Raw genomic sequence first — 13,999 nt, forward strand, 5'->3', positions numbered from 1 at the left:
AGGGGGATTTTTGTATTTATGTGTAGTACAGGGGGGTAAATGATACAAAGTCCATAGTACAGGGGTGTTTTTGTATTTAACCCTAATTTATATAAGATTATGGAGAAGAAACAAAAAAAATAATGGGTTAAGACACATATTTACAAAAACTTTGGGGAGCCAAAAGTAATATTGAAAAAATATAATACCAAATATATATATTTTCTTGGGGGTGGGTTCAACAGCCTTGAAAGGAAAAAAAAGAAAAAAAGAAAAAAAAGGAAAAAAAATAATTTAATTAAAGGGCATCGTAACTCGGGGAAGGAAAATTTTGTGTAATTCCCGTAATTATTAAATATTTAATAAATAGAAAAGAGCAAAACGCACTCGTGAGGAAGTTGTAGGGCCGGCAATCTAGTTTATAAACCTCGATCGAACGTTCAGTTTTACATCATCGTCTAAAGTATTGATTGAGATGGGTGGTAGGAGGTTGGTGTCTCTTCTGTTTTCCCGAGCCGGAGTTTCAAATTGGATATGCCGGCGGCGGATGAGCACGTTGAGCGTCTCAGATGGATCTTCTCGGTCGACAAAGGTCTTGCCTTGGCTGATGCTACCGCCAGCCGTCGAAGGCGGCCAAGTGACTCACAACTTCTACAGCCTCGGCGAGAGCAGAGTATTGAGCATCAGAGGCGGCGGCGATGGTTTTAACATCGACGACACAAAATTCGTGGGATCTTCAAAGGGTTGGCTAGCTTTGTTGAATAAGACCAACGACGATCTGTTGCTCACAAATCCCCTCTCCCAACGCCACCTTAAGCTTCCGCCCGTCCCATTGAACCCTAACAACATATTCGGGTGCGTAGAAGGTCTCATCACCTCATTCTCTCCCAACGAAGAAGAAGAAGAAAACTGCCGCGCAATGATGATTTACGGATATGAACTAGCATTTTGCTGCCCCGGCCGCAGCACTGAGTGGACTCCCATTGGATCTCGTCTTACCAACGACGGCTTTAATGGGTCCGAGGTGGTTAGAGTCTACGAGTCCTTTGTCTACTCCGCCGCACAAGAGTTGTTCTTCTGCGTCACCGAGAACAGCGATTTCGAGGCTTGGGATCTGCGTGACCCGCACTCTCCGGTGATGATTCCGATGAACGACTTGTCCGCGGACCCGGAGATGTACCCCGTCGCCTACCGTTCCCGTGAAGAGTTGGTCATGAAATATATGTGCAGGAGGATGAGATCCCTCGTCGTAGACGAGAAATCCGGTCAGCTTTTTCTGGTGATTAGGTTCGTGGCTAATAACGTGGACTCTAATGGCTCCTTTGTTTCGCCCGATCTCTGCTATGATGAAAGTTTACCTTACAAGACTATCGATTTTGATGTTCATAAATACGATCCGGAGAGCAGAGCATTTATGTACATGGATCATGGTTGTTCGTTGGGGGGGGACGACGACGGTCTGGCCTTATTCATAGGTACAAACCACAGCTTTGCCATCTCAGCCAAAGACTACCCGGAGGGATTTGTGAAACCCGATTCTATTTACTTTACTGATGATCTTCTTAGGAATGACTTCGATGATGATGACGAGCTTGATTATGGTGGGCATGACATCGGCATTTTCAGCTACAAGGATCGATCTTTCTCACCCTGCTATTACCCGTCTGATGCCAAGAGCTTTCGAAGGATTTCACCCTCTCCAATGTGGTACACTCCCACCCCACCCCTCTAGTACTTCTCTTCTATTCGCCTTGTTGTATTTTTTTAAGTTATTTCAAACTCTTGAGTTTCTTTTTCTGAATTGGCATTTCATCATATTGATTCACTCTTCTTTTGTTTTATGTTATATTTCATGTCTCCGTTTATTATCTTCCCTGTTTCTTCTAGATGCTATTAGGGCAGTACATCTATGTTTCATATATATGATTGCTCACATAAGCTATCGAGTCAAAAAAATCAACCGCAATTACAAAATGGCAGAACTTGGTGTCTTTGTGTGAGGATATATATGGATATGAATTTGCAACTAATCAAAACACTCAAAATAGAGTAGCAAAAGAAAACCAAAACCAAAGTCGTACTAGCAAAAAGAAATTGGCAAAACGCCTAAAAGACGAGCAAAATAAAGCTAGAACAGGAAAACAAAAAAAACAAAAAAAGGAATTGTTAGCCATTCAAGGTCTCGCGCATCTGCTTGCGGCAAAGCAAAACGACATCCCGATACGTCGCTGTATCTTCAACCCTTTTCACAGCACCCTCCTCCGCCTTCTCCTTGGCCTGATGATATTTTGCCTCGAGTTGCTCATATGAAGCCTTCCACTCCATACGTTCCTTCTCCAGGTTTGCTTTCAAAAGGGAAATCTGTGTCGACTGCTCCGTGCACCGATTACACATATCAATGTACTGGCTGTTCAACTGGATGTACTCCGCCTTGACCTTCAATAAAGCTCCTTTTGCTTCCTCCACATGCATAGAAACGAGGTCGGCAAGGGTGATACTCTTTTAGAGACATTGACAAGACGAGAATTATTAATTATGCATGAGAGGACTGAGACCGTCTAATATAAGATGAGTAAATAAGCATGTGATTGATGCAAATTGTGAATAATGAACACTACTTACTCTAGCCGAATTCGCATGTATCGCGGCAATAAGTTGGTCAATCGGTTTCTTTGATAGGCGACACATATCGTACTCGGTAGAAACTGCCCGAGTCCTGGCCACAGCAAAATCATCATCCGATGGGTCCCAAAGTGTCTCCACGCCATTTACCTCGGATAGGAACAAACCTTTGCCACCACGAGTGCATGCTGAAGATTCACCGCCCGGGCGCTTCTCCAATCCCTGGATTACCTCCTCCTCAAAACAGTTGTTGCGCCGCTGAAGGCCATCATCATCATCATCATCATCATCACCAACTTTCAAAGTATCAACCCGAGTAGGGCGTGACTCGGTCTCTTGTTTTTGCTTCTTGGCTCGAATAGAGGCAAAATCGATCTTCCCACCTGAAAAGGGAAGGGATAATATCGTCAAATAAAGTACAAGAACATGAAGTGAAAAATCAACAATTTACCATCAAGAGCCAATTCCAATGGGTCAAACATAGAGTCAAACAACCCACTGTCGGCACACTGTTTTTGCAACTTTCTCATATCTATTGTTTTGAGAGTATTACACACTTTATTTTTCCTCCAAGTCACGGGAATTCCCCAATTGTCATCTCGTACATAAAAAAATCTTTCTGTCCAGTCCTCCCAACTCGTGGAGCTACGAATCAAAAATTTGCAATTAGCACGGGGACAGAAGTAGAAGAACTCCCGATTCTTCCGCATTAAGGAAAACAAGGCATAAAATAATTCCACACTCAATGGTAGCCCAATCTCCTCCACCCGATGACAAAAACCTCGGAAGAATAAGATAGCACTCGGTGTAAGTTGCGCCATGCTAATACCATTGTCCGTACATATCTCTATGAGTAGAGGATGGGGCGGAATTGTCAATCCAGCACTCAAGTGAGCAACATAGACGGTGAAAAATCCAGTAGGCGGTTCTGCAAGCCTATGGCCTTTTGCTGGGACCGCAAACACAATTCCATCTTCCAAATTAAATTTATCACCAATTACTTGCAAGTCAAATTCTGTAAGGATGGTGTCACGTTCCAACAGCGGGGGTTTCACTTTCACCGGGTTCTTTGCCTCTTTTGATCGCGGCGAGTTCCGACCAACATAGCCCCCACCACGGGCTCTAAGGAACTTACCTCGTTTATTCCCCGGAACCGAACGACGGCATGCCTTGCTAGAGCTCCTCGGTCCATCGCTCCCTGAGGAAGTACTGCTCGGTTCACGCATCATCCAACGCTCGCTCTCAGCCGTCCTTCCGCCCACAGTTTTTTTCCCGCCCATACAAACTTCACGATTTCCAGCCACGCCGAATCCACGACAATAATCATCGCCAGAAAATTTCATAAACCCTAATGGCTCTGAACTACTAATCACATCAATCGGTAATTTTTGTTTATCTTCAACCGGACTTCTAGTCGCCATGACCCTTGTAAAAAACTAACAACGCTTATTAATGTGAAGAGAAGAATTTGCATTATAATTTATAACAAAGGTAGAGAGATATAATAATAATAATAATAATAATAATAGTGAAAATGCTACGCGTGTAACAAAGGTAGACACATAATCTAATGAGTAAACGCCAAGTGATTTTTCATTGCAACACGTGTATGGTATTTAGGCTTATTGCAATTTGTCTTATGGTCCATTTGGATGGAGGGATTTGAAATTCATAATAACAAATTCCTTCTCTTTTTTAGTTGTTTTTTGAGCAATTGGTGTGGATTTCAAATGACTCCAAATTTTGAGTCATCTCAAATTCCTTCCCCAAATCAAATCCTACTCCAAATCCCTCCATCCAAATGCACTCTTGCATTTTTCGTCCGATTGTTTCGGTGGAACCTTTCAATCATCTCAATTTATTTTCGTTTCCATATTTATTCCATTAATACTTCTTTTAATAGAGAAAGATCCAAACTATTTTGCACCATTTGAGAAGATCCCACTCTAAATTTCTGTCATTTATTTTTCCATTTATGTCCCTCCACCTTACACATCCCCATGACCCACCAGCCCACGATCCCATGACCGTGTCTTTCTCTCTCTCTCTTTTTTCTTTTTTTTTTATTATTAGTTTTTTATTACTGTTAATAATTTATTATTACTATTATTATTATTTTTTTTTAATTTTCTTTTTCGTTTTTAACTTTTTCTCTCTATGAGATATGTTAATCGACTATAAAACATATTAAATCGACTAAGATGAACTATAGTCAATTAAGGACTACTAAAAATAACAAATCACAACTACAAAAATGCAAATTCAACTACACTCACAATATACAAACATTATAATTGATTTATACAATTCAAATCAATAAACAAAAAAAAAAAAAATTGGAGCCAATGAAGCATATTAATCGACGATGATGTGAAGCATAGTCGATTAAAAATCTGCTACTAAAAATAACAAATCACAACTGAAAAAAATGCAAAATCAACTACATATTACAAAACAAAAAATATACAAACATTATAAATGATTTATACAATTGAAATCAATAAACAAAAAATTCAAAAAAAAATTAAAAAAACTGTAGTCGATCAACCTTAATCGACTATCAGAACATAATCGATTAGCTTAATCGACTATGAACATGTACATAGTCGATTAAGGTTTCAGCATGCGCGATCCAAAAAAACCCAAAATCAGCCTCCCCATCGTCACCACACCGTCGGACTTGGTGAGAGTTTTCTTTTCCCAAAGGCTAAAAATCTGAATGCGATAATTACAGTAAGAAAGAGAGAAAGGAGAGCATATATCCAGATTTGTCTATGAATTACCTGTTCTTAGCGAAGAACTCCTTGGCGGTGGCGACGGAGCAGACCACCACCGACAACTTCAAGCACACCAGCTGCGAGAACGTCTCCAGTTCCCGCATCGTTCCCATGGGGTTTCTGCGGTCAGAACGGCGGCGGCGGCGGTGGAGGGGATGTCGAGCGTGTACGACTCGTTGGCGTCGTGTGCGGGCGCGATGGTGGTGTCGGCGACTGTGATTGTGAGGGTTTTGAGCGGCGAAGACGAAGTGAGGTTGGGTGGTGGAACGACGAGGGGACGGAGGTGGTCGGTGAGGATGTGACGGCGATAGCGGTTGATCCGGAAAAGAAATCGGCCCAAAATCAATGGGGCCTCAGCCAGCCCAAGTCAAAATAAGATGCTATGTAAGCCTTTTTAGGCCCAATGAAGACAGGGCCGAGGCCCAAACCCTCCTCGAGAGCATCAATCTCCCGAGGAGACTAATACCCGAGGGGCTCGTGGGTCCCCTCTAAGACCTTTTTAGCGGCGGCAAAAAAGACTGCATTAATGACAACTGAAAGCCATTCTTTATGCCTACATCGGCACATTAACTGCCCTGATATTTGCATTTAATGTTCGAATGACTAAAAGGCCTGCCGCTGATGAAAAGTCTTTCAGCCAAGCTAGCCTGTAAAGCCAGGAAGGAGGCTGCCATAGCCCTCTCGAGGGGAATGATGTCTAACGTCGCCGGGAGAAGGTAGGAAGACAGTCATCCCGACGGCGTGCCCGATTTTTCCGGAAGAATCCAGGTCAGAATATTATAAATATCCACCTGCATTCGATAGGTAAAGGCAGGTAAGAGTCCCAAAAAACTTACATTATATCCTCCACAAAAAACCACCATAAACAATCACTGACTTGACCGTCGGAGTGCTAACTCCGGCGTCAGTCTGGCTCTCTCTCTGGTGCAGGATAACAGGTCGGTAGCACAAGTTAAATCCTGGACCCTTCGAATCATACGGTTCATCTTCCAAGGGTGGTTTTGGGCGAATCAGCGGTGTACAGCGTGGGAGAGGTAGTGGTGGTGGTAAGGGGATGATGGTGGTCTCATGCATAATCTTTATATATAAAATAAAGGTTTTGCCCAAAATTCTAGAAGTAATTTTATAAATAATTGTAACCATAGGGGTATTTTTAATAATCTTTATATATAAAAGATAGAGTTTGCCCCAAACCCTAGAAGTAATTTTGTGAATAATTGTAACCCTAGGGGTATTTTTGGTACATAATAATTTAATCCTAAATTTTTTTATTCTTCTTTTTTTCTTTTTTTTTTCACGTTCATTAATCATTACATATAGTTTTTTTTCTTTGTTTTATTCTCATTTTTTTCCCATTTATTTAGGCATGTTGATGCAAGTGTTTTTTTTTTTTTTCCTTTTCCTGATTTTTCTGAGGAAACTGCCGACTTCTATTGAACACAATCACTAATTTTTTTTGTTTTTTTTTTTCTAACGTTTCAATTGGCCAGTGTGTGAAAGCCACCTTCCCCACCTTACTTCTATGTAAAACTGTTTCAGGACTCAAGAGAAACTTATCTACACGAACAAATAACCGCCAAAGTCGTAGAAGAAAAGCGATTGTGCAAAACTTGCACTAGTAAAAAAATAACTTTTTACTACGATTATTAACCGTAGCAAAAGATATCAAATTCGTACTAAAAGAAATCGAATTTTTAGTTAAGCCGTTGGTGCTAAACACGTCTTAATTTTGGGCCCACATTTCGAACCCATGGACGGCCCAAACACAGCCCACAGCTTACTCACAAGTTAAAACAAGCTTGTGATATATACCACACCGTGACCGACAAATGAGCACCCAGAGTTGATCCATCTAAAATCACACAGGTGGGTAACTGTATCATTTCTTCCCTCCCCCTCAGCGCTCTCATCTTTGGTTCAAAACCCTCGTTTCTGATTGTCTGTCTCCTCTCTAAATTTTGCTTACATTTCAACACCAAACGGCGTCGTTGCCTCCGGTGGTCGCTGCTAGCCGGCGATCATAGCTTTCATCTGTAAGAACTCTTCATTCTGCCTTTCTTACATTGTGCACAGACTGAATTTATACACACACACACACACACACATATATATATATATATGTATATGCGTGTGTGAGCACCGGTTTATACTGGTTCTGCACTCTGTATTTCCCATTTACAAAGATATGAAACATTAATCCTCGTTTGTCTCCGTTTGACTAATATGGTTTATTGCTTCTAGAGATTACTTTTTTTTTGAGGTAAATCAAATGCAATTATAGGTGTATAGCTGCTGATTTTTATATTATGTCCGACATTTTCGCTAGCACATGATTTCATGTATGAGTATTTGCTTTTCGGGCGTATGAGTGTGTGGGTGTTTTCAGAAGAGAGTAAGTGTGTTGTAGTAATGTATGAATTATGATTTCTTTTTTTGGCAGAACTTTCGTTAAAGAGAAAAAAAGGCAATAATGGGCAACGGTCTGACTCCATATTCAGAAATCGGCAGGCGCGCTAGAGGTAAACTTTTGAGAGGGTATTATTATATGTTAGTTAGTTACCCAAAGTTTCATATGCACTCATATTCTAGCGGTAATTTCAAAAATTGTGGTTTATATTGTGTTATGTGTATCAAATGTTTATTTTCGTGATGGTTCATTTGTCTGTGCGATATGTTTAATGTGGATTACTCTGATTAGTTGATTTTCAGTAATGATACGTATTTGGTATTTAGTAGGTCGAGAATATATGATGTCTTTATTGCAATTATTCAAGTCGTACGTGGCTAGAATATTTGTATGTGAAATTCTATTTGGGATATCAATAACCTCCACATGTTTGATTCGGGTACCACTTACGTAATTCACATAATCCCATTCTATTCTTTCACCAGTTTTTCCTAAGTTTCAATGATGGCTAAGTGCCTGCTTTCTGCTGCTAAAGCTTAATTTTAAATTTGTAGTATTGAGGGTTATAAGTTCTTGTTTTAGTATTATTTGAAATCACATGCTACACGAACTGTGGTCGTAGTTGTCAAGCGAAGCTCTCTTCATCTGTTTTGTATTCTTCAGTGTAGTTCATGCATAAAGCAACTGAGGTCCTATCTGCATAAAGTTGTACGGAGAGGAAAATTTCTATCATTTTAGTTTTTCGGGGTTGCTGATTTATACTTCACCTCCAAGTTCCACCGGAATGGTACAACAATATCTTGTACTTGCATTAGCTTTATGATGCAACTTGCCTGTCGAAGCTTCAATTTTCTTATATGATCTACATGGGATGTCAAAGAAATTTATTTTGACATGACATATAACAACGAGTTGAGTATGGATCAAGCTTTAGTTTCTGCTGTATTTTTCACTGATCTCTATTGGATAGACGAAAGATTTTGTTCCATTTTTTTATTTATTAAAGTAATTACCAACTGGACTCAAAGCTAGAATGATAGATCTGCTTTTTGATTGCATTTCATACGCTATACGATAAACATGGAAAAACTATTTGCCAAGTTGTTTCAATTATCAATTTTAAAAGATTCGGTTGTAGGTGGCCATTTTTTCTGCTCTACTTAGATTTGATTATCTGGAATTTAACTAGTTAGTTGCATATACAATCATACAAAACTATACCCGGAAATGCAAAATTTAATCAACTGCTCCACAATATTAACTGTAGTTTGTCCTTTTGACAGGCACTTACAGCTACTGGTATAAAGAAGGATCAATATTAGTTGGTGACCTAAGTACACAGTACAGAAGTAGAAAAACTAAACTACTGTTGATGTTAAAGTTTACACCTATTCGAAAGTAAGAAAATCCTTAGTTGCAATTAAATCTGACTGAGTTGGAGTAGCTATATAGAATTGTTTGTTTGGTTGAGTAATTTTTATTCAGAGATTTATCCTCTAATTCTCAGTGGACCATCAGCATATTTTTGTTTATCTATCCTTATGGTGTCATCCACTTACAGGTTTCGACAAAGGTGACTTGTGATGTGGTGCCTGGAACAAAAGCAGCTATCAGCTTTAATGTTCCTGATAACAAGTCCGGGAAGGTACTTAATTTGCAATGTGCACTTTTAAAACTTACAGATGTTTTTGTTGTGCATGAGTTTCGTTTTTTTTTTTTTTTTTGTGTTTTTGAAATTTTTGAATCTAAACATATTAAGTTTATTTTGGTTGAGACGAAGGAAAACTGATACCATTCACTCAGTAATTGAATGATTTCTAATGTTGGAAGAAGTGAAGTGATGCTAAGCTCTCCCATGGAGTAGAGATTATTTTTAAATTGCATAGCTGAATGACTTCTAAATACCTTTTTTTCATATTACATTTTTTTTCTAATTTTTTATTCCTGGAGCTGTGTCATAGGCGGGGCATAGTGATGTACAAAGGGTCTCAACCTTTCTCATGTCGTTTCAATATAGTGATGATTGTGTACCCTCTACCCCCAGTGGTTAAATATTTTGTGAGATGCGATTTCTTGTGCTATATTAGTCTTCCATATGGACTGCAATGAATTGCATAATTGTTACGAAACTCATTATATGAAGAACTTTCCACGATTTGACTTTGAACATCCTGCAATGTTGGTAAAAGATTTGTTTCCAAAGACCTTGTTGACCTTCTATACGTTCTTACAATCTGCGAGCAGATACTGGCATAATGCATGAACCTGATTATTTTGCCATTGACATCATCATTATTCTCCTTCTCGACACAGAAACTCTCGAAAGAGTCTGCTTGATATATCAGTTAAAAGATAATGTAGTGTCGTATACATGGTTTTTATTGAAGTATGGTTTAGAAACAATATAAATATCATGGTTTTTTTTTTTTTTTCCAGCTTGATGTACGTTATCGATGCCAGTATTGGTCTGAACCCAAGTCCTCTTCTGGAAGTTGCTGCAGGAATTGGCTCCAAGGATATAGCTATTGGTGATTAAGTGGGGTTTGACACCTCATCTTCATCCGTTACAAAGTGCAATGCTGGAATAAGCTTCAACAATCCCGACTTTTCTGCAGCTGTTTTACTGTATGTAATACTCTCTCTATATCTCCATATTTCCATTTAATTTTTCTTTGTTTTCTCTAATTACCTTTCAATGTAATGCACATTAAAACATACTTGACCGTACAAATATAAATACATATACACCACATCTATACTAACAATCCCCTGAACACTAATTTCGAAAATGGGACCAGATTATATAATTTGGTTTACAAGGGGTGGGTTCAACTTACATAGACAAAATCGATGAAATTATAATTAGTTGTGAATCTTTGTGAAATTTGCTCAAAACAATCTTTGAGCAAATTATCTTCTGAATTAACTAATTTAGCTGCAAATTTAATCATGAGAGACTATCTTCAGCTAATTTTAGCTGCCTCAAAAGAGAACTTAGAATATATATATATATATATATATATATATATATATATATATATATATATATTTGCTCTTGTAGGACTGACAAGGGACAAACGGTGAAGGCCTCATACGCTCACTTGGTCAACCCATTGATTTGGGACCGGCAGAATTTAGGTCTCTCTCTACCTAAAAAATTGAGGAGACTAATTGTTTGATATGCAGTTTTTCTCTAACTTGCATATTATAACTAATATTAACTTGCATTAGACCTAACTTTAGGGTTGAAATTAAAAAAAAAAAAAAGAAAAAAAAAAGGAAAAAGCATTATACCATGATGTGACATTCTGTTTTTTGCAGGTTTTTTGCAGGGAAATGAAAGGTCTTGCAATGGAATTAAAATTTTTGCAGAGGATTGTAATATCAATTTTAACTTCATGTAATGGGCCTTTGATTTCTTATATTCTGAATTGCTCAAAGTAGCACCGTAACTATTTGAGTTTTTTTTTTTTTTTTTTCTAGAGATAGTTGATTTTAATTTTTATTTTTGGAGTTTAGGAATTTGATCATGGGATTGCACGTAATTAATTATTATGTGTGACATATGCTTCATTTTTTTTTATTTCGATTGTTCAATATATAAGTAAATAAATAATCATAAAAACAAAATAAAAAAAAATGAACTAAATGATACTATGAGTGTATAATTCAAATTGAGCAAATCTCTGATGAATATATATATACCATATATATACAAACACACGTAAACCATATATATAATATAATAATAACCATATATATATATATAGACACATAGAGAGTACACCAACTATATATATATAGACACAAACAGAGAGTACACCATACACAGAGTACACATATATATACATACAGACACAGAGAACACGAAAATGTCGAAAATGTCTAAGTTCATGTTTGGTGCTGCGGCGGCGACAGGTCGGAAAATGTCTAAGTTCATGTTTGATGCTGGGCGGTCCATCATTGCCGCGGCGGCGACAGGTCGGTTTGAGGCGGCGACATGTGTTGCGGCGGCGACGTCCTCCACTGAGGCGGCGACAGGTCTCTGTCGGTCCTCCGTTGCGCCGCGGTTGTTCGGTAGCTCATCCGTTCGGTTTGCGGCGGCGACGTCCTCCATTGCGGCGGCGACAGGTCTCTGTGGATCCTCCGTTGCGCCGCGGTTGTTCGGTAGCTCATCCGTTCGGTTTGCGGCGGCGACGTCCTCCACTGCGGCGGCGACAGGTCTCTGTGGATCCTCCGTTGCGCCGCGGTTGTTCGGTAGCTCATCCGTTCGGTTTGCGGCGGCGACGTCCTCCACTGCGGCGGCGACAGGTCTCTGTGGATCCTCCGTTGCGCCGCGGTTGTTCGGTAGCTCATCCGTTCGGTTTGCGGCGGCGACGTCCTCCATTGCGGCGGCGACAGGTCTCTGTGGATCCTCCGTTGCGCCGCGGTTGTTCGGTAGCTCATCCGTTCGGTTTGCGGCGGCGACGTCCTCCACTGCGGCGGCGACAGGTCTCTGTGGATCCTCCGTTGCGCCGCGGTTGTTCGGTAGCTCATCCGTTCGGTTTGCGGCGGCGACGTCCTCCATTGCGGCGGCGACAGGTCTCTGTGGATCCTCCGTTGCGCCGCGGTTGTTCGGTAGCTCATCCGTTCGGTTTGCGGCGGCGACGTCCTCCACTGCGGCGGCGACAGGTCTCTGTGGATCCTCCGTTGCGCCGCGGTTGTTCGGTAGCTCATCCGTTCGGTTTGCGGCGGCGACGTCCTCCATTGCGGCGGCGACAGGTCTCTGTGGATCCTCCGTTGCGCCGCGGTTGTTTGGTAGCTCAGGTTAGTAAAAAACTTTTTGTTTTTTTTAATTAAAATTCTGGGTGTTGTTAGATCTGTTGTTGTTCTGTGTTGCGCTTGGTTTGCTGGATCTGAAATCATTTATTATTTAATTTTTAATGTGAAGGGCGCCGGTGCTACAGCGCAAAGTCCCATGCATTCAAACAGAAATTTCATTGTAAAACGTGCTATGAACTGAATGATCAACCGGGGCCGACATATCACAAGATGAAGTGGCAATTTAACTCTCCCACGGAACTTTCTGCGCATTACCAAAGCAGAAAAGCTAAGGGAATATTCGATGCACATCCCGAATTCAAGCTACAATTTGGAAAGAGTAAGAACACTGTATGTGACCCTCAGCATCGCATTTGTGACTGCGGTGCCCGTTTTGATTCGCCGGATGCATACTACTTGCACAAGAATACTCCATATAAAGGCGACGACGGCACACCTATGTTTGGATGCATTCTGAAGCCGGGTGAATCCCTGCGCCAGCTTTCGGACAGGCTCGTCCAAGAGCTGAGGGATGAGCGTAGGGGTAGGGGTGACTAGGCTGGGTTTGGGTAGTAATCTTTTTGTCGTTAGTAATCTTTTTGGGTCGTTATATGACATTTTATTGTCTGTAACTAGTAACTTTTTTTTGTCTTTTAAAATATTCCCGGACTTCAGTTTAACACGCAATTTCCTTCTTATTGTACTTTCATACTTCACTTTCTTCTTCCTTTTTATTTAGTGTGGGGCCTTCTGCTAGTTTTTCTTTTCTTTCTTTTTTTTTACCAACATAATTAGGGTTATTTATAATAAATTTCTTAATGATCAAATCAAAATTAAAATTTTGATATTATTTAAAACATTTTTTTTAATATTATTAAAAACAAAAAACAAACATGTTAAACTAAGCTTTAAAATACAAAAGGGAAAAAAGACATACAAGAATAAATAAAGGAAATAATAATATAATAAAAAGTATTTTAACTTGTAGAAATAAAATCTATACTCTCCCTCACTACAATTGTTAGCTTATAATAATTTATTAATTTACCTTTTAAGAAAAAAACGGTTGCACTGATAGTAGGTGGTGGGACCATACATGTTACGTTATATTAAAAAGAGACATTTCCGTTAAATTTATTTACACTTGTCCCTTAATTAGAGCACTCCGATTATCCCATAATAATACCATGGGCAAATTACCAAAACCCCTGAGGTAAGCCTAAATAACGAAAATCCCTCCCATATTCTCGTAATTACGAAAACCCCCCTTGACTAACGGTTGACCGAATTTTTTTAACCGAAAACGTGAAATGTCTATTATATCCTTCTGTTAAATATGTAAAAAATAAAGGGCAAATTACCAAAAACCCCCTGAGGTAAGCCTAAATAACGAAAATCCCCCCTGACATCCCTT

General features: G+C 39.7%; 2 protein-coding genes and 1 long non-coding RNA gene across 4 annotated transcripts; 2 read left to right on the top strand and 1 right to left on the bottom strand.

Annotated features, from left to right (window-relative positions):
* Positions 1-318: 318 nt before the first annotated feature.
* LOC105955850 (hypothetical protein) lies at positions 319-1,804 on the top strand. Its single transcript, XM_012979651.2, has one exon. It carries the CDS (start codon positions 455-457, stop codon positions 1,709-1,711), a length of 1,257 nt encoding a protein of 418 aa, XP_012835105.2. The 5' UTR covers positions 319-454; the 3' UTR covers positions 1,712-1,804.
* A 122-nt stretch (positions 1,805-1,926) lies between these two features.
* Positions 1,927-4,092, bottom strand: LOC148767138 (uncharacterized). Its single transcript, XM_088825440.1, has 3 exons — positions 3,053-4,092; positions 2,602-2,984; positions 1,927-2,478 (listed from the first exon to the last, which is right to left on the bottom strand). Exons 1-3 carry the CDS (start codon positions 4,020-4,022, stop codon positions 2,146-2,148), a joined length of 1,686 nt encoding a protein of 561 aa, XP_088681566.1. The 5' UTR covers positions 4,023-4,092; the 3' UTR covers positions 1,927-2,145.
* A 3,106-nt stretch (positions 4,093-7,198) lies between these two features.
* On the top strand, positions 7,199-11,349 carry LOC148767139 (uncharacterized). 2 transcript variants are annotated; one of them, XR_016034501.1, is made up of 6 exons: positions 7,214-7,411; positions 7,819-7,897; positions 9,069-9,183; positions 9,347-9,430; positions 10,222-10,410; positions 11,107-11,349. It is a non-coding gene; the product is annotated as an uncharacterized LOC148767139 (long non-coding RNA). The 2 variants fall into 2 exon arrangements; XR_016034502.1 differs by lacking the exon at positions 9,069-9,183 and having other exon boundaries at positions 7,199-7,411.
* Positions 11,350-13,999: the final 2,650 nt, after the last annotated feature.

This window comes from Erythranthe guttata, chromosome 11 (genome assembly GCF_056151865.1).
Source record: "Erythranthe guttata isolate IM_541 chromosome 11, IM_541, whole genome shotgun sequence".
Classification (NCBI taxonomy): Eukaryota; Viridiplantae; Streptophyta; class Magnoliopsida; order Lamiales; family Phrymaceae; genus Erythranthe; species Erythranthe guttata.